General features: G+C 59.1%; 1 protein-coding gene across 3 annotated transcripts in view; it reads left to right on the top strand.

Moving 5' to 3' along the window:
• The window catches only part of CACNA1I (calcium voltage-gated channel subunit alpha1 I), a 120,904-nt gene extending 102,375 nt beyond the window's left edge, over nucleotides 1-18,529 (top strand). Inside the window, exons 27-37 of one of the 3 annotated variants that reach the window (XM_043439850.1) lie at nucleotides 923-1,032; nucleotides 1,624-1,757; nucleotides 2,510-2,580; nucleotides 5,864-5,942; nucleotides 6,656-6,777; nucleotides 7,229-7,573; nucleotides 7,875-7,982; nucleotides 8,971-9,093; nucleotides 11,037-11,202; nucleotides 12,739-12,938; nucleotides 14,142-18,529. In XM_043439850.1, coding sequence (XP_043295785.1) covers nucleotides 923-1,032; nucleotides 1,624-1,757; nucleotides 2,510-2,580; nucleotides 5,864-5,942; nucleotides 6,656-6,777; nucleotides 7,229-7,573; nucleotides 7,875-7,982; nucleotides 8,971-9,093; nucleotides 11,037-11,202; nucleotides 12,739-12,938; nucleotides 14,142-14,813 — 2,130 coding nt within the window. In that variant the 3' untranslated portion in view covers nucleotides 14,814-18,529. Of the gene's footprint in view, nucleotides 1-922; nucleotides 1,033-1,623; nucleotides 1,758-2,509; nucleotides 2,581-5,863; nucleotides 5,943-6,655; nucleotides 6,778-7,228; nucleotides 7,574-7,835; nucleotides 7,983-8,970; nucleotides 9,094-11,036; nucleotides 11,203-12,738; nucleotides 12,939-14,141 lie in introns of all 3 variants that reach the window. The other 2 variants (XM_043439849.1, XM_043439848.1) reach the window with 2 other exon arrangements.
• Nucleotides 18,530-19,554: the final 1,025 nt, after the last annotated feature.

Raw genomic sequence — 19,554 nt, 5'->3', positions numbered from 1 at the left:
GTGGCGGGCTTTCTCCAGATTTTGTAGATAAAGAAGCCGAGGCTCAGAGACATAAAATACACTGCCCAAGTCATTCAGCCAGTGAGTGAGGCGGGACTGGAACTTTGGTTTGCCACCTGGCTCCACTACCACTGGGCATCTGGAGCCTGGCAGAGGGGCAGGGCCACTGAGGGCAAACACTGGGGCAGGAGAGGTGACCGGTTCCCAGCTGGTTGCAGGCAGCGTTCACGAGGGACATGAAGGGTGTGTTATGTAGGGGCGAGTCTCTGAGAAGACTTACTGGAGTTGGAGAAGAGGGGAGAGCAGAGCCTCCAGGTGAGGAATCGGTATGTTATTTTAAATGGTAGGAATGAGATACAATGAGTGCAGGCAAAAGGAAGGCAACCATTGATGGAATGCAGCAGTAATGGTAGAACTTCTAAATTAACATGAAGAAATGGAATAAGTTCATATTAACCAAGTATTTATTCTGTCTTGTCTTGGACTATTACCTCATTTAATTTTGATAGCAACTTTCTGAGGTGGGTGCTATTATCATCCCCAGCTCGTAGACTGGAAAACTAAGTCCTGGAGAAGTCAAGTGACTTGCCAACTTACAAACAAGGAGTAAGTGCTGAGTCTGAATTCACATCGATTAATAAGTGGTCTGGTTCTTAACCGCTACCTTAACCATTACCCCATACTGCCTCCACTGAGTGGTAACTGGACCAGACCAGCAGAAATAAGGAAAAGGAAACAGCAATCTAAAATGAATAGTGCACTTTAAGTAAGGTGGGAAGAGTAAAAGCAGATATGTAAACCATTGCACTAAGTGTGAATGAAGGAAATTCTCCCCTTACAAGGCAGAGATTTTTCTGACTGGAGTAAAGGTGGCGGATGGGTCACGGGGCCTGGATCATGCTTCTCTTTGTTGCTCCTGCAGTCTCTGGAGACAGCCCTCAAGTACTGCAACTACATGTTCACCACTGTCTTTGTGCTGGAGGCTGTGCTGAAGCTGGTGGCGTTTGGTCTGAGACGCTTCTTCAAGGACCGGTGAGCAAAACTGGAATGGGCTGAGGCAGCGCAGAGTGCAATGCAGGAGGGGGAAGCAGTCTTGACACCAGGGGAAACTCGGAGCAGCTGGAGGAGGGGAACCAGTGGAATCTGAGGACTGATGGCCACTGACCCCAGGTGCTGCCTTCAGCCCTGACGGGTGCAGGGCATTCTGCCGAACCCCTCTCGTGGGTCCTCCGTAGCCCGCAGGTAGAGCAGGGCACACCTCATGTGAGTCCTTCTTTTCAGAGGGAACAGGTGGAGCTCAGAGAGGTTGATGGACTAGCCCAAGGCCACACAGAGGGAGCAGCTGGCTCAAGATTCAGCCCTAGGAGCCAGAACCCATTCCTCCTCAGATGTTCCTTTAGCCTGGTCAGCCTCTTGCTTGAGGGATAGAGGCTGTGGTGGGGTTGGGGGTAGGGGGCAGCGAGGGAGCTGGAACCCCTGGGATCTGAAGGGGCTATTAGGGATCCTCAAGGGCCGCGGCAGGAGGGTGGAGGGCTGGGAAACTCCTCCCAGCTGGAGTGTGTCTAAACTCAAGTGCCTCTCACCCTGTATCTCACTCCCGCCCTCCTCTGCCTGGCCGCACAGGTGGAACCAGCTGGACCTGGCCATTGTGCTGCTGTCGGTCATGGGCATCACGCTGGAGGAGATTGAGATCAACGCAGCGCTGCCCATCAACCCCACCATCATCCGGATCATGCGGGTCCTGCGCATCGCCCGGGGTGAGGGTCGGGTGGGGCAGGATGGGCCGCCTGCTGAGCAAGGGGAATAGGAGCCTGTCCCTGACACACACTCAACGCCCCCATGCTGTGTGCCCACATGTGCCCTCGTCCTGACAGTTCTGTACTGCACCCTGGCATGCCCCCTCCATGGACCACCCTGCCCAGCGTGGCCCATTCTCAGGTTGGGTACCCAGTGGCGCCAAGAAGACACTGGGTCCTCACCAGCCTTTCTCCAGCTCTGGCTGGGACACCCTGTCCTTGAAATCCTTTCTTCTCCCAGAAGCCTCCTTTTCGCCCCAAGGCTGTCCTTATACTTGTTTCAAGAAACCTCCTGCCTCTGGGCTCACACTTCTATCTGCCCCGCCCTTGCCCCCAGATTCCGAGGTGGTGAGGGGTCCGGTGGAGAAACTCAGCAGTCACCCTGGGGCCTCTCCAGCCAGAGAGGAAGGGAGAGACCCAAGGGCACTCACACACTGGTCATTGTGGCCTCATCATGGTGAATTAGGTGCTCACTCACACACTTGATATCCCTCTGCTCCCTTGTGCCTGCCCTCCTTCTCTTGGGCTTTTTTACACCGACACCCACCCGGGCGAACATGTTTTTGTGCACTACCCCACCCCGCATTCATCTGCACCCAAGGGATTGTAGTGCGGCATCTCATTCACGGCCCTGCACTTTCACACGCACACACTTGCACAGGCCTGTCCCCGCTGGTCTGGGCTGAGTGGGCCGGGTTGGGTGTTGCCCGCAGTGCTGAAGCTCCTGAAGATGGCCACGGGAATGCGGGCCCTGCTGGACACCGTGGTGCAAGCTCTACCCCAGGTAAGAGCCGCCCCCACCCCAACCTGGCCGTCAGCGGTGCCACGCTGGGCCCGCTGGGGGCCCGCTGTGGGGGCATGGGCTGTGACTTCCCTTCTCTTCAGATCTCCCCGGAGCCAAGGCAGAGTCCTGCCTCCAGAGAAGCAATTCTGAGCTCCTGGGTGTGAGAGATGGGCGGGGTCCCATCTACTTCCTTCCTTTCTTGGTGGAGCACTTGCTCCCTCCCCCCCCTCCCCCACTGCCTGCTCTGTACCCAGCCCTTGGGCTGGCCACTGAGGACCTGGGTTCTGCCCCCAGGAGTCTAGGGGGATGACAGAGGCCTCAGGGCAGTGTGGGGAGAGGCCCGCACCTGGGGGAATCAGAGAAGGCATATGGTACTTTGAGCTTGACCTTGTAGGGCGGCTTGGTAAGAGATGGTGATGTGGATAGAGAGGTGACAGGTATGACATTCTAGGAGGGGATAACATGAGACCCTGACCTGGGGGTGGGGACCCTGGGAAGTTAGGAAAGTGCCCCCCGCCATTGGTGAGGGGCAGGGAGGTAGGGTCAGGGCCACAGAGGGTGCATCTTCCGTCCTCCTGGGAACTCTGCAGTCCCAGGCTCCTCCTCCCCTGCTGTCCCAGCTACTGATGGGTCCTCTTCTCCCTCCCCTCAATGCGGCCTCACCTTTCTCTGAGGAGAGCCTCATATACATTCATTTATTCACTATGACTCATCTAGTCTTAAGGAACTTTAGGTATCTTAAGGTAAAAGGCACGGATACAGCATGCCAAAGATGAGGATGAAAGAGTAACAGCCCAGGGAATGTGAAAGCAAATTCTCTCAGGCACCTGGGCTGAGGATATTGAGTTCCGTTCCGGAGTGAGCTTCCTGGCAGCCTCGTTGCAAAGGGAAAGTGACACAGCAGACAGCAGGTCTGGATGGAAAGCAAGGGCTTTCATTCAGAGAGCTGTGGTCTTTCTTAACTTAAATCCCTTGGGAGGAATTTGTCACATGGGAGATATGGGTGAGTTCTGGGCAGATAGTAAATGGGTTGGAGACCAGACTCAAGCCTCCCTGAAAGTCAAAGTGTTAGTCACTCAGTCGTGTCCGACTCTTTGCGACCCCATGGATTATAGCCCACCAGGCTCCTGTGTCCATGGAATTCTCCAGGCAAGAATACTGGAGTGGGTAGTCATTCCCTTCTCCAGGGGATCCTCCTGACCCAGGGATCAAATTCGGGTCTTCTGTATTGCAGGCAGATTCTGAGCCACCAGGGAACCTATGGTCAAAGCCTAGTGCCCTGTGAGAGCCTGGGGACGAGGTGCCTTTATTTTTCTTGCCTGTGAAATCAGGGCGGGGGGTGGTGGTGGTAGCAGTTTTTATCTCAAAGGGTTGTTGTGGGGTTTAAATAGTTAAAGCTTGTAAAGCACTGGATCATAAGAAGCACCATGGAAGAGTCTGCTAAGGACAGGAATGGGGGTGGCAAGTGTGTGGCCCCAGCCTGCCTGGCTCCTGGCCCTTTCCTCTCTCCCTTTCCCCTCGTTCTGACCCCTGGGCATCCTAACCCTACCTTGGCATAGGGCACATGGAGATGCCTAGGAGGTCCCAGCTTCAAGTAGGAGACATGTGATAGTAATTACAACTACTTTAAGAGATGTGTGTGCCTGGAACCATGTGGTATTGGGGTGAGGGGCTTACCCCTCAAAATCTATTCGCTGATCCTGGACATTTCCTTGGTTCTTTGTAAAGTGACATGAAAAGGAAACCTCAGCCCTTCCTTCCAGGCTTTGTCTCAGGCACACAGAGAGAGGAGACATCAGGGAAGGCTTCTCAGAGGAGGCGACCCCTGATCCAGGTGTTGAGGGGTGGGGAGTAGGCATTTTCTAGGCAAAGGCAGAGAGAAGGTCTTCCTGGCAGAGAAAACAGAATATGCAAATGGGGTCTGTTCTCTGTGTGGCTGTAGTCTGGAGTTGGGAGATCAGTCTGGGAGGGGTCCACAGGGCTGGACCCCAGCAGCTGGGGCCTCACACCTGGCCTCAGAGGTGCTCAGTGAGAGCTTGTCTCTTTAATAAACCAACATCATTTAATCAGACACTGTTGGTGTGATTGTGGCGCAGCTTAGAAGGAAACTCTTGCCTGGAGTAGAGAAGCATTAGGAGCCTGTGATTAACACGGTTTACTTTTCAGCAATTAACAGGAACATCCTCAGATTCCATTCATGCAGGTCTTCTGAGGGTTCTCAGAGACACTTCTTTTCTAGGGCAAGAACATGTTGGAGCCTTATCTTACCCATAACATGAGTTAAAGGTGGTCTCTGTCCTATAGATAGACTTGAAATAGGTTTGGAATCTGATGTTCCTCAGCTCCCGGAGCTGAGGGAGCGGGGTGGCTGGGTTTGCAGGAGGCTTCTGGGGGGGCCAGTCTTGCATGATTCCTGTGTTTGTGCCTCTCTGGGGCCAGGGCTCGTGCTGGCGCGAGGAAGCAGATCTGAATTACTCCAGCCATGTCCCTGCTCTCCAGGACTTCCCAGACTGGCAGAGACAGTGACAGGGACACATCAGTTACACTCACGTTGTAAGACTGCAATCCCCATCTGTCTGAAGGAATCCAGGCAGGCTTCATGAAGGAGGTAGCATTATTGATGTAACTTCCTTTTCTCCCTCTCTCCATTCATCCGTGGGATGGTACTGACCACACATAGATGTAAGAGCTGTGTGCAGAGAACCTGGGGCCAGCCTGCTAGGCTTGACCCCAGTCCTACCACTACTAGCGATGTGGTCCTCGGCAAGGACTTCACCTCTCAGGACATCTGTTTCATCACCTGAAGAATGGGGGTAAAAGAGAGTCCATAGATCACTGTGTGCGGCCATGACTAAGGAATGCTTGAAATCAGACCGCTCATAGGAAGGGCCGCTTCGGTCGTGCCTGACTCTTTGCAACCTCATGGACTGTAGCTCGCCAGGCTCCTCTATCCATGGGATTCTCCAGGCAAGAGTACTGGAGTGTGCTGCCTTCTCCTAACCAGGGGAACTTCCTGACCCAGAGATCGAACCCACGTCTCCTGTGGTTCCTGCATTGCAGGCGGATTCTTTACCAATGAGCCACAGGGGCCGCCAGTAAGGGCTTCACACGTGTTATGTTATTGTCTGGTGCCCTGTGCTGGACTCAGCCGGCCCTCCAGGAGGTGGGGCGGGGGTGGCAGACACAGACGCAGAGCCTGCCCTGACCCTCGGGCTGGCCCTGTGCCTGGAGCCTGCAGCGCCCCCTCCCTGGACCTGCCCAGCCCCACCTGCTGTCCCCACAGGTGGGCAACCTGGGCCTCCTCTTCATGCTGCTCTTCTTCATCTACGCTGCCCTGGGAGTGGAGCTCTTCGGGAAGCTGGGTGCGTGATGCTGATGCTGAAGCCGGCCTGGGGGGTGGGCTATGGAGCAGGTCTGGTAGTGGAGGGAGCGTCCCGGCAGGGTGGGGAGGCCTGAGACACCCTCCCCCAAACAGACTGTCATGCCGTGGTCTCTGTGATGGGGAGATGTTCCCACAGTGAGCCTTTGGGGGCTGGATGGGTGACCCTCAGCCATCCACACCCCTCTCCCAGTGTGAATAGAGGCTTTGGAGAGATGCTCGCCTGGGTCCGTGGGCACTCCCATACCTGTGCAGTGGACCCCCCATTTGGAGCCCCCCTAGCTGTCTGACCTCTCAGGGAGGCCCCTTCCAGTCCCACCTGCCAGTGCCCATCCCCAGTCAGTGCCATCTCAGTAGGCAGAGTGGACAGGGCACAGACTGAGGGCAACGCAGCCCACATCCAGGCAGCCCTGCCCAGGGCCGGGTTCAGAAAGCTGGCTCCCCTGGGCATGAGCCCTTACCTACCTACCTTAGCCCAGCTTCTCTCTCAGAAATTGATACCTGGAGCCAGGCTCACCTGAGCTTGAGTCTCCACCTGCGTGCCACCTCCCTGAGCCTCAGTTTCTCCATCTGTGGGCTGGGTACAGCCCACACATGCCTCTGAGGTTGTCTGAGATGAGGCTGAGAGGCAGCAGCGTGGGGCAGGCCCTGCAGGGGACTCTGCAGCAGGCCAGGTTGACCACACTCTCCTTCCAGTCTGCAACGACGAGAACCCTTGTGAGGGCATGAGCCGGCACGCCACCTTCGAGAACTTCGGCATGGCCTTCCTCACGCTCTTCCAGGTCTCCACTGGCGACAACTGGAACGGGATCATGAAGGTACATGTGGGAGGGCAGGGAAGGGAGAGTCAGGCTGGGTTCTGCCTGCCCAGCGGCTCGTCGCACACGGGAGGGTGTACAGGGCACAGAGACGCAGGGGGACCTGCCCGCGGCCCTGGGGCACAGTGAGGTGGACGTGAGGCCAGAGCGGGTTTTCTGTGTGCCCTGAATGCTGCTCTGGGATCAGGGCTGAGATTCCAGGGGACAGGACTCTGCCTGGGGCCAGAGCGGGGCTGGGGGCCTGAGGCCAGGGACTTGAGGCACCACTGCTCCGGGTGCCGGGCCCTTGGCTTGGGCTTCACTGCCCATCACGCAGCACAGGTTCCCTGGCTCTGGCCTGCAGTTCAGCCTGGGCTGGGTGGAGAGGGGTCTCATGAGGACAGAGATGAGGCCTGTGTCCCAGACCCCCGGCCTCACCGGTTGCCTCCCTGCCCGCCGGTCCCCGGTGCAGGACACGCTGCGGGACTGCACCCACGATGAGCGCAGCTGCCTGAGCAGCCTGCAGTTCGTGTCGCCGCTGTACTTCGTCAGCTTCGTGCTCACGGCCCAGTTCGTGCTCATCAACGTGGTGGTGGCCGTGCTTATGAAGCACCTGGACGACAGCAACAAGGAGGCCCAGGAGGACGCCGAGATGGACGCCGAGCTGGAGCTGGAGATGGCCCACAGCCTGGGCCCCAGCCCGCGGCCACCCGCCGGCTCCCCGGGGGCGCCCGCGCCCGCCCACGGGCCAGGAGGGGCAGGCAGCGAAGGTGACCCCGAGGGCCGCCTGCGCCGAAGCTGCTACTCGCCAGCCCAGGTGGGCGGGGCCCGGAGAGGGCAGCGGGGTCGCCGAGGGCTGGGTAGGCAGCTGGGCTTGGCGGGGCGGGGGAGGGCTCGGGCAGAGAGCTCGGTCGTTCCGGGCCCCACTCGCTCAGCTCCGTTTCAGGGGCGACCCTGTGATGTGGGGTCGGGCCCAGGCCACGGGCGGAGAACCAGGAAGGCAGCCCGTGCCCGCCCACCCGGCCATCCCGAGCCGGCCGATAATCCCACCTGTCCCCACCCCGTCCCCGTCCGCCTAGGAGAACCTGTGGCTGGACAGCGTCTCTTTAATCATCAAGGACTCCTTGGAGGGGGAGCTGACCATCATCGACAACCTGTCCGGGTCCATCTTCCACCACTACTCCTCGCCGGCCGGCTGCGAGAAGTGTCACCACGACAAACAGGAGGTAACGGCAGCGCCCCCAAGGGAGCTGGGGCCTCGGGGTTGGGGGTGGCACCGGTCCTGGTGGAGGGCCAGCCCGAGGGGCGAGCCGCTCTGGCTGGAGGCCCGCCAGGGCCTACTTGATCAAGGGGGGTCCAGGGGGCCATGGTGGATGGGCCTCCCCCCCGAGCCCAGCCTGGCCTGTTCCTCTGCTCCGTGCAGGCCTGTGGTGTGGCCTCAGGAGCTGCGAGGCCCTGCTCTGGGCCTGTACACAGCAGGTGCTCAGAAAGGGCGGCTGCCTACCGTGGTGGTGAGCTGCGGGCGCCGGCAGGAAGCCCAGGCGTCACCTTTGGGGCAGTGTGCCTTTTCTGTGACATCAAGGGGTCACCCAGGGCCATCGTCCCGGAGCTCAAGGCCTGAGCACCCTGGAGCCTCTTCCCGGTGCCCCTGCCCTGGTTCCAGGGCTCAGCCCCGCCTTCCCAGGTGGGCTTTCCCTGATGGGCACCGCAGGGCATCCATGGCCTTGGGCCCGTCTTGTGCAGGCTGAGGCGGGCCTGTCCCTTCTCCCCAGCCATGTGGGGCCCTGAGCATCTCCCTAGGACTGTCCAGCCCCCAGTGATCCCCTTCAGCCTGAGGTGACTTCAGACTCCCCAGAGTCCTAGGGGCTCACAAGCACCCCCAGCCCGTGAGGGCAGCCTGCACAGGGCCACAGATGAGTCAGACCCAGCAGCCTTGAAGGGCACTTGGTCTGGGGGCAAGCGGACCAGCTTTGGTTCACAGCCATGGGCAGCTCACCTGCCTGCTGGCCCAGCCCAGGCCTGGCACTCTGCCGGCTGTGACCTCCTCGGGTCGTCTCCCACCCCCCAGCCCAGGCTGGGTCCCTGCACAGGATGGACGTGCCATCTGTGCTCAGATCTCTGCCCTCGCTGACCGCTGCCCTGTGTCTCTCTGGAGGACCAGCCTGCCCCACCGCAGCCCCAGGGGTGACCCAAGGTGGCCTCCTCTCCCTGCAGGTGCAGCTGGCCGAGACGGAGGCCTTCTCCCTGAACTCAGACAGGTCCTCGTCCATCCTGCTTGGCGATGACCTGAGTCTGGAGGACCCTGCAGCCTGCCCCGTCGGCCCCAGGGACGGCAAGGTGAGCACCCAATGGGCTCCCGGGCAGGTGGATCTGAACTTGCAGCCTGGCCTCCGCCTGCCATGCTGGGACATTGCCCCTTTCTGGAGCACCATTTAAGTGGCACCCGCTGCATGCTGGGCCCTCATCTTGTGTTGGTCAGATGAGGGCTGGAGACGGAGAGGTGGAGTGATTTACCTGAAGTCACACAGCAACAAGCCAGGGCTCTAATCATAGCATCCAAGTGGCCCTGCCACTCACTGTAGTTTTGGATGTTTTTGCTCCATTTAATGGGAGTTGTCCCTGGTGGGCAAACTTTACAGGGGGACTGGGGGAGGCTGAAGAGTCTGAGCAGGTGCGGGCACCTACTGGGTGCCATTCTATCTGCACTCAGTATGTCTGTCTTCCAGCTGTGTGTGTTAAGGGTGACTCCAATCCACAGGCCAGGGCATGAGAGCTCTGAGCGGTGAGGTGGTTTGTCCTGTCGCACAGCTGGGCATGGTCCCCAACCTCTGCCCTCGAGGTGGTCAGTCTGAGGGAGACTAGGAGGGCTGGAAGGGCTGCTCTGTTGATCCTGCAGGCTCAGGGAGGGGAGGTCTGCCACCGGGCTTGTGACTTCCAGGCCGAGTTTTTTTTTTTTTTTAAAGCATTTATTTCTTTATTTGATTTCCCTGGTGACTCAGATGGTAAAGAGTCTGCCTGTAATGTGGGAGACCCAAGTTCAATCCCTGGGTTGGGATGATCCCCTGGAGAAGGAAATGGCAACCCACTCCAATATTCTTGCCTGGAGAATTCCATGGACGGAGGAGCCTGGTGGGCTACAGTCCAGGGGGTTGCAAGGAGCCGGACACTTGGGTCTTAGTTGTGGCATTCAGGATCTTCACTGCATCGTGTGTGGTCTTTTGTTGCGGCACACGGACTCTAGCTGTGGTATGTGGTCCCAGTAGTTGCATCAGAGGACTTAATTGCTTCAAGGCATTCTAGTCGTGCTTGCCCAGGCTGGGAGAGGTGCGAGAGCCCCTGGCCTGAGGCTGATATGCAGTGGGCGTCCCCTAAGAGAGTCTCTGTCCCCCTGACCCTGGTGCAGCCTGGATTTGCACCACTGCCCCCCAGAGGCAGTGTCCAGTGCCCCCCAGTGTCCCCCACTTCCATCAGCTCCAGGAAGGCGGGGATGGGGGGAGTGGATCTTCCCGGCCCCTTCTGTCCCCTTTCTGACAGCTGACAGCCCCTGCCCCCCACCGCCCCCAGCCCCTTCCTGGATCTCCTGCACCCCTGCACTGTTTTCCCACACGAGATGTTGGGATACACAGTTTCTAAGGTCTGGTGGGTGTTAGGTGGGTGCTGTTTTATTAGGACTCAAAGAATAGCTCATAGGGGGCTCATCTACCTTGGAGGGGGCATTGAGGCAGCTTTTGAGGCACATACTGTTCAGAGGTCACCTTGGGCTGCAGGGTTGAAGAAGGGCAGGGCTTAGGGAGTGATAGGAAGGAGAGCTGGTTGCCAGAAGGAGCGGTTCCTCTCTCATTTATGGATGTGGAAACTGTGGCTCAGCCACGGGAAGGGACCTGCCCAGGGTCATGCTCACAAGGAGGCTTTGAAGCTCCTTGGTCCGTCTTCTGGTGCCTTCACCAGCCTAGGCTTGGCCTTTTTACTGGCCAGGGTCTGTGCCAGGCACTTGGCTACAGAGACAAGGAAGACCTTCAGGAGTCTCAGGGTCACAAGGGGAGTGAGTGGGGAAATTGCTACTGGGGACATCAGAGAGGGCTTCCTGGAGGTGGGGCCCTTTCACCTCCAGGAAGTTTCGGAAGATGATGATCGCTGGCCAGGTGGAGGAGGTGAGGAGAAGGCTGTCCCAGGCAGTGAGAGCAGTGAAGCAAAGGGCTGAAGAGCAGGGGCATGAAGGCAGCCGTGGTGGGCTGTTGCCCCTCCACCATCCTGCCCCTTCCACCCCCCTTTCTCTGTAGGGTGAACCTGACCCGCCTGAGCCCATGCCGGTAGGGGACCTGGGCGAATGCTTCTTCCCCTTACCCAACACGGCTGTCTCGTCGGGTCCGGAGAGCTTCCTGTGCGAGATGGAGGCCATCCCGTTCAACCCCGTCCGGTCCTGGCTGAAACACGAGAGCACCCAAGGTGAGGGTGGGCGCCCCGCCAGCTCCCATGGCCCTGATCTTGGGTTTTGGCTTCGGAGGGAGCTGGCTGAGGTTTCTCCTTAGTAATTTTGCCTAGACTATTACATCGAGTCCAGAAAGAACCAGATGGTTAATTGACAATAAAAGATAGGAATCTCAGGCCTGATAGAACAATGACAAAAGACCAGTAGCCAAATAATACAGAGAGATGAGATCATAATTATACCAAAAATCTGGGCTAATGGATGATTCACGCTGAGTGTCCTAGGAGCTGTGGTGAAAAAGGAAACAGGCTGGCACACACAGCTCTCATCAAGCAGAAGGCAAGCTGCCTAATTATTGAAGTGTTTTTCTAGAGCTGAAGTTGAGAGATGTTTATCCCACAAGATCATCACACAAGGTGATACTGAACAGCAGAGAGGCTGTGGTCCTCAATAGCTCTTTCGTACAAAGCCCTACCTTCAGCGTCTTCTATGCACTTTGAGCTTGTGGCTGGGCTCTGGGTGCAAGAACAGAGGACTCAATTGACTGGTCCCTCACAGGTTCACCTTCACCTCCAGTCCCTCTGGAAGGTGATGGGATCTGGCTTCATAGCACTGGCTGGGGAAGAGGGGCAGAAAGATGAACTTATCAGAAGAGGGGCCCTGAGATCCTGAGCCCACCCTAAGTACTCTTCTGGGAGGAGGCTTGGCCTTGAGCACCTTCCAGGAGCTAAAGGTGGAGTGACTCTTCCGAGGACCTTCCTAAAGCTGATGGCCTCTGGACTGGACATGATGGCTGAGGTGCCAAGAGCCCAGACCTCCTGAATCAAAAGTTAGGGCACAGGACCGAAGAACCATTCTGATCAGACGAAGTCCTGTCATCTCTACCTAACCTTTCATTAGCATTTTTCCTGAAAGAAGATGACACAGATGAGGAATCCCCCTTACCTGGGGACATTCAAGCTTCCATCCTCATCCTGGAAGGCACTGAGGGGACCATGGGCAGAAGGTGCTGCCCCCCCGCCCGCAGAACTGCCCCTGCTTTCATTTCCACCTCACCTTCTCCTTGCCCCTCTCCATCCCCAAAACTCTGTCTGCTCTGCTGTCCAGCGTGGTGCCCACCTGTGTTCTGTCCTTGGGTGGGGGTCCCCCAGGCCTGGCCAGGCCCGGAGGGTGTCAGGACTGGGGGGTGAGTGTCTTAGTGAGCACTGCCGTTCATGGGGCTTGAGCTCCATAGCTGCTTCTTGCTCTTACGGCCATGTCTCCACTCCTCAAGGTGGGCAGCTGGTCCCCATTTAAAGAGGAAGGAAGCTAGAGGGCCTTGAGCCTGGGTCTGCTTGGCTCTAGAAACTGCCACTGCCCATTGCCCACTGCCCGTCCTCCCAGGACTCACAGGCAGGCTCGGTGTTTCTTGCTCTCACGATGGACTCCGAGGCTCAGAGAGGGAGGCTTGCCCATGGAGTCACAGCCAATTTGTCAGGGGGGCCCTTCCTGCCAGCCTACCCTCAGGGGCCCCAGCCTGAGCCTGCTTCCCTGACCCTCTCCTCCCTCCCCAGCAGCGCCCCCGAGCCCCTTCTCCCCGGATGCCTCCAGCCCACTCCTGCCCATGCCGGCCGAGTTCTTCCACCCTGCCGTGGCCGCCAGCCAGGAAGGGCAGGAAAAGGGCACCAGGGCTGGGACCCTCCCCAAGATTGCCCTGCAGGGTTCCTGGGCCTCCCTGCGGTCGCCGAGCGTCAACTGCACCCTCCTTCGACAGGTACAGTCCCTCCCCGCTCTGAGAGCTCTCCTGTCAGGGGACATGCAAGGGGGATCTTGAAATCCAAGGTGAGGGAGGAGGGAACGGGGCCCAGCCAAAGGCACCGGGCAGGGTGGTGCCAGGGACACTTGGCAAAGTGGGGCGTAGTGCTGAGGCTGGAGGGAGGAGGTGGCACTAGAGGCTGATGAAGTGGACAGGGCGGGGTCCTAGGGCATCTGGGGACAGTAGTGTGGGGAGGGCCCAGATCGGGGGCCCTGGAGGAAGACCTGGGCTCTAGCTTGAGGGGACAGGGAGGAGGGGGCGTTGGGAGTCACTGCAGAGTGTGGGGTGGGGCACTGAGGGGGTTGGGGTGTGATTGCTAGGAATGGAGGTCTCGGTCTGCGCGGCCACCTGCATCGAATTGGCCAGAGCCACCACCTGGGCACCCCTCAGGGCCCAGAGCACAGGGCAGAAGGGTCTGCAGACTTGACGTCCCTGGTCTGGGGGTGGGGATGGGGGGGAGCGGGGGCAGGGGAAGGGGACCAGGTCTCCGGGAGAGGCACAGTGCGGGAGGCATAGTCAGCCCAGGGCTCTTGCAATTACTTGTTCGCCCAGTGACTGTTGACCCCAGCTACGCTACAGCCAGCCTCAGGGTGAAAAATCCCTGCCTTCTAGGGGGTTTACTGTTTAGTGTCCTGCAGGGATGTGCCAGGAGAGATGATCAGAATAAATGCATGGAAAGTATAGTCAGTTTGGCAGTGATGTGGGCCAGGGAGAATGCTGCTGCGGGGGCGGGTGGGAGCTGGGAGGGAGGGGAGCTGGGGGGGGAGTGGGCTGCTGACAGTTCAGGTGGAGGGACTGGGAGGGCGTGAGAGGTGACGCAGGTGTGTATCAGGGAAGAGCTTTCCAGGCAGAGGTGGGGGCGGGGGTGCGGGGCGGGGTGGGAGGAGCCAGGTGAGTAAGGGGGGAGGGAGGTCCCAGAGGGATGGGGTGGGGCCCAAGGGCTTTTCCTCCCAGTGAACTTGGATCCCCCTCTGCTGGGTGCTAGGGTCTGGCTGGGGTCTGAGCAGGATGATGCTGGTGGCACCTTGAGGACCAGGCAGTGGGGTGGGGTGGGGCCGCGGAAGGAAAGCCGCGCCTGAGGGGTCGGAGGGGCTGGGAGGGTGCCCATCGGGGGAGGGGAACACCGGGCGGCGCCCCCATCCCCTGTGGCCCTCCCCGCAGGCCACGGGGAGCGACACGTCGCTGGAGGTCAGCCGCAGCAGCTCGGCGGGCAGCCTGCAGACCACGCTGGAGGACAGCCTGACCCTGAGCGACAGCCCTCGGCGAGGGCTGGGGCCGCCCGCGTCCGTCCCGGGGCCCCGCGCCGGCCCGTCGCCCGCCGCGCGCCGCCGCCCGAGCCCGCGGGGCCGGGGCCCGTTCAGCCTGCGCGGGCTGCGGGCGCACCAGCGCAGCCACAGCAGCGGGGGCTCCACCAGCCCGGGCTGCACGCGGCACGACTCCATGGACCCCTCGGACGAGGAGGGTGCGGGCGGCCGGGCCGGCGGGGGCGGCGGGGTCGCGAGCAGCGAGCACTCGGAGACCCTCAGCAGCCTCTCGCTCACCTCCCTCTTCGGGCCGCCGCCCCCGCCGCCCGGCCTCCCGCCCGCGCGCCGCTTCAGCAGCGCCAGTAGCCTGGCCGCCGGCCCCTGCCGCCCCCGCGCCGTCGTAGCCGCCGCCCCCGGGCCCCGCGGCCTGGCCCGCAGCCCCTCCTGGGCTGCCGCCGATCGCTGCAAGGACCCGCCGCGCCCGGCCGAGCCGGCCGTCCCCAGGGACCCCGAGGCGCCCGAGCCGCAGCCCCCGCCGCCGCCAGGGGAGCCGCCGTCCGGGGACGCCGCGAGCCAGGGGAGGAGATGAGGGCCGCCGCCCGCCCGCCCCGTCTCACCTTTCTTTACCTCAGGAGCCAGGGGCAGACAGCAATACTTCGTCCAGTCCACGACCTGGACCTGGGCGCCGCGCCGAGGGGCCGCCGTCGGGGCGGGAGGAGCAGGGTTCCCCCGCGGTGGCCGAGGCTCAGAAGGGCCCAGCTGTGGTCCTGCCCGTGCGTATAAGTGTATACATATGCATATACATAGAGAGAGACAGACATATATATTTATTTATTTTTTCTACTGAGAGCTTATGACTTCCAGAAAGTGCTAAAGTTGAGCATAGCCGGTGGGGGCCCACTCCGGGGGCACTGGCGGCTGGAATTTCTGGTGTCTCCCTCCCCGGTTGAGAGTGTCTTGGGAGAGGGCTCTCAGGCCTCCGAGGGTCCTCCCCACCCCGTGGCCTGGGAGACAGGCCCAGAAGAAGAGGTGGAATTCAGGGTGCATTTTTTTTTTCCTTTAAAGAAGAAACGCTGCTAAGATCCCGCCCCTCCACATGTTGGGGTGTCTGTCTTGTTCCTGACCGTCTAGTTGTTGTGACAGTCCTTCATAGATGCCCCAGAGCACACAAACTCTCTTAGTCAACCAGTTAGATGTCTTTCTTTAGAAAAACCAGGGGTGAGTCCTGGTATTACTTTTAGGACAGGGGTGGGGGTGGAAGGTGGCTCCACGACTGGGCAGGATTGGGGGGTGGCACTCTGCTTTAGGTGAGGTTCCAGGGGCTTTTGCCCCCCAGGAGCTGAGAGCAGCAGAGCTGCAGGAAGAAGAGGGACGGTGGAGGAATTAAGCAGATAAGACGTTTGGAGGTCAGGGGAACCCTCGTGGTCTGTGCTGGTCGGGCTGCCCCCCGGGGCTCCTGGGTTCTGACAATCAGTGGCCGGTTACTTATTGCCTTTTACCCCCACCCTGGGGTGGACCCTGAGCCACGGCCATTCCTGGAGGTTGTACACCCCCCCCACTCCCTGTCCCCTGACCAACTCTGCTCCCTGCTCCCCCATCCTCCATGGAGTTCAGGGTAAAACAGATCTGACAGGACCCTAAGTAGGGGTGGGGGTACTTGCCTGGGCCCTGGGATCAGCCCTGGCCCCTGCGCCTTCCCACACCTGCCTGGCACCTGGAGACCCACATCCCCACATCCTCTCTCCCTGCTGCCTGCCTCTGAGTCTCTGTTTTATTCCCCTCCCCAGCTTTCCCAAAGCGGCAATACTTCTCAAATGGGTTCCCAGACAGGTATTTATTTGAATAGTTTTGCGTTTATCAGATGGGTATTTATTTGAATAGTTGTGCATTTATTTCTGTATTTATTAGGAAAAAACCCCAGTACATTGGACCCATGACGTCACAGACATAGTGCTCAGATCAAGGCTTGGTTTTGAGCAGTGAATGGACTTGAAGTCATTTTGAGTAAGAAGGCTGGGTCGTGGTGATGAAGTGATCTGCAGACACACAGAAGTTGTGGGGTGGGAAAGGCTGAAAGCTGGGGACTCACCACGCTTCAGCAATAACCAGGCCCTTTGCAGGTGTGAGAGCCTCTCAAAGGCTTCAGCTGGCCCCACCGAGGGGCCCTTGACCTTGTTCCCAAACCCTGACCTTAAAGAGCTTGGCTTTGGGCTGGGCTACAGGTTCAGGAGAAAGGTCTTCTTGACAGGCCCTGGGTCTTCTGGGTGGCAGAGGGATCCCTGGGGTCTGGGCATCGTGCAAGGGGAGGAGGTAACGTGGCCTCCAAAGCCTTTCCCCAACAGCTGGTACGGGGAAGGGTTGTTCAGTCCACTTCACACCTGAGGAAGCCAAGGCCCACCCCAGGGGCTGAAGGGGCCACCCCAGGACCCTCAGAGCGTGGGCAGCAAAGAGGCTGGGGCACCGTGGGTGGCCAGCTCCCGAGTACCTGGAGTGTGAAACAGGGACCCTGTGTTTCAAAGCAGGTGGATTCAGAAAGTCACAGCCGGGCTGCGGGCCTCTCTGCTGGCAGTGGGGGGAGTTGGGCCATCTTGGTGGTCAGTCCTGGACTTGCCCCTGAGCCTCTGGAGCCTCCCTGTCCTCACCTGAAAGTGCGATGGTAGACAGTCCTCTTTGAGGAGTTGCCGTGAGGACACACAGGCAGTACCCGGAAGCCCTGCACTCTCCCAGGCAGCAGCTTCCGGGGGACAGGTTGGCTGGGCCTGGCATCATGTCCCCTCCTGTCCCCCAGGGGCCTGTTGGCTGAGGGGGGAGCCTGGGCTCTGGTCCTCAGCTGTTTGCTCCAGAGAGCCTTGTGCTGGCCGCCCTGGCCATGCTGGTGGTTTCATCACGGGGGTGCTTGCTCGTCTGGGGAAGAAGAGGGCGCGGGTAGCCTGCCGGGCTCTGCCGCACCCTTCCTCCATGAGCCACGCTGGCCCCACCAATCGAGGTGGAGGGGAGGCCGCACACACAGTAGCTGTGCCCGGCAGCATGTTCCTGGAGGGACGTGTGTGCCAGGGGCTGGAAGATGGCCAGAGGGACCTGGGATGACCGTGTGGAGGGTGGGTTGGGGTTCAAGGGGATGGTATCTGACACCAGTCAGCAGCTTCTGTTTTCTGGGCTCAGACGTCATTGGGCAGCCCTGAGCCATATGCACTGCTGCTCCACGCACAGACCAGGGAAGTGACTTTCCTGGTGTTACCGGGTTATCAGTGGCTGGGCAGGGAACACATCTTGGGTGTGTCTGACATAAAGCCATTCTTTTACCCGGATCTGTGTGACCTCAGAACAAGCAGACAGGTGGGAAGTGTGATCCAGCCATCACCTGAGTGATGGTGGGAGGTCTGGTCACAGCAGGATGTGTCTCAGAGCTGAACACAGAAGATAGAAGCTTTGCCCGAGGGAGTCATGAGAGATGGGCTGGTTCTTGGAGGGCCTTAAATGCAGAACCCAGGCACTTGGTCTTGTTTCTGGAAGTTACAGGTGATAGGGGACCAGGGAAGCTGTGGTTGGCTGGCCAGGACAAGCCCAAATGGCTAAGGGTTGGGTGATTAGTCCCTCTGCCCTCCCCGATCCTGCGGCCTGTCCATCACAAAAGCACAAACCTACCCTAACCGACGTGGCCTGGCCCTGAGGAGAGTGGGGACCCTGGTGCTGGACACCCCAAGCTGTGTGTTTGCAGATCTCTGCAGGATGGTGGCTGGCAGGCACCTCAACACCTGTACAAAGGGACCCAAGACCAGATGGGACATGGCCTGCCCCGGCCAAACCCTTTTCCTGTCTCCTGCCAGGCCTTCTCCTGCACCAGGCAGCCCCCTAAAAGTGGACCAAATGTGCACAGTATCAGCCTGTCTGCCTGTCTTCCTCCCCCCCACCCCAAATCTTCCCACTGGAGCTTTCTGTTTCCAGGGCCACCTCTGGCCCCCTTTGCTGCGCTGTGTAAGGGCTTGGGGTCTTAGAAACCACTGTTTAGCCCAGATACAAATACACTTTTTGTCTTTGTGCAATAATCTGTTCCTGGCGGAGCCTGGGCTGAGCCAGGGTTTGAGGAGGAGACAGAGGCCGCCTCCTCCTGGAAGCCCTCCACCCAGCCCTGCTGCTGTGACTATCGCGCTCCCAGTGTCTGTACAGCTTCTATGGCGTGAATAAACTTCCCTCCTAGTTGCTGATGGCGCTGGTACCCACTGGCCCAGACGGCCTGGGGTAGAGAAACCAAGTGGCAGCCACCACCAGTGTTGTTTTGAATAAAACCCGAAGCCTATTTCAGAATTCTTCTGTGTGTCCAGGCTGTTCTTTCCCTAGTGGCGTGGGTGTTGAACTGGGGGGATTCCCGGTGGGGTGGGGGTGGGCGTGGTGGTGGTGATGTGTGTATCATGCGCAGGCTGTGGGGCCTGGGACCTAGAGACACCCCGGAAGGGTCCTCTTCTGGCTGGGGTGTGGGTCGAGGGCTGCTGGGCTGGGGAGGAAGCAGAACCTGGCTCTATAGTGAAGACGCTGGACCCGGGTGAGAGAGTAACAAGAGAGAAGTCATCTACTTAGCTGGTACTGTTACCTAAAGTCATACTGTGGGTATTTTCAGGACTCATGGTTCAGTTCAGTTCAGTTCAGTCGCTCAGTCGTCTCTGACTCTTAGCGACCCCATGGACTGCTGCACGCCAGGCCTCCCTGTCCATCACCAACTCCTGGAGTTTACTCAACCTCATGTCCATCAAGTCGGTGATGCCATCCAACCATCTCATCCTCTGTCATCCCCTTCTCCTCCTGCCTTCAATCTTTCCCAGCATCAGAGTCTTTTCCAATGAGTCAGTTCTTTGCATCAGGTGGCCAAAGCATTGAAGTTTCAGCTTCCACATCAGTCCTTCCAATGAACACCCAGGACTGATCTCCTTTAGGATGGACTGGTTGGATCTCCTTGCAGTCCAAGGGACTCTCAGGAGTCTTCTCCAAGACCACAGTTTGCAAAGGACAAAAATCCAACTCAAATGAACTTGAAAGAAAAAGCTGGAAGAGAGGAAAGGAAGACAGGGAGAAAGAGAGAAATAAGATGAAAATAACGTAGTGGCTCAGGTAGCTAAAAAGTCCAGAGGTAGACTCAGCTTCAGATGCAGTTGGATCAAGGGCTCCAACTATGTTGCTAGGACGAAGTCTCTCTCTCCCTCTTGGCTCTGCTTCCTTCTGAGTTTGCCTCCCTCTTCCCCGAGTGGCCACCAGCAGCCCAGGCTTGGGGCCTATCTATCTGCCCACCCCCAGATGAAGGAGGGCGTCTCTTCCTGACAGTCTGGCAAAGTTCATGG

The sequence above is a fragment of the Cervus canadensis genome, chromosome 21 (assembly GCF_019320065.1).
Source record: "Cervus canadensis isolate Bull #8, Minnesota chromosome 21, ASM1932006v1, whole genome shotgun sequence".
Classification (NCBI taxonomy): Eukaryota; Metazoa; Chordata; class Mammalia; order Artiodactyla; family Cervidae; genus Cervus; species Cervus canadensis.
The sequence above is the reverse complement of the archived record's forward strand: the minus strand, read 5'-3'. Positions and strand labels throughout refer to the sequence as shown.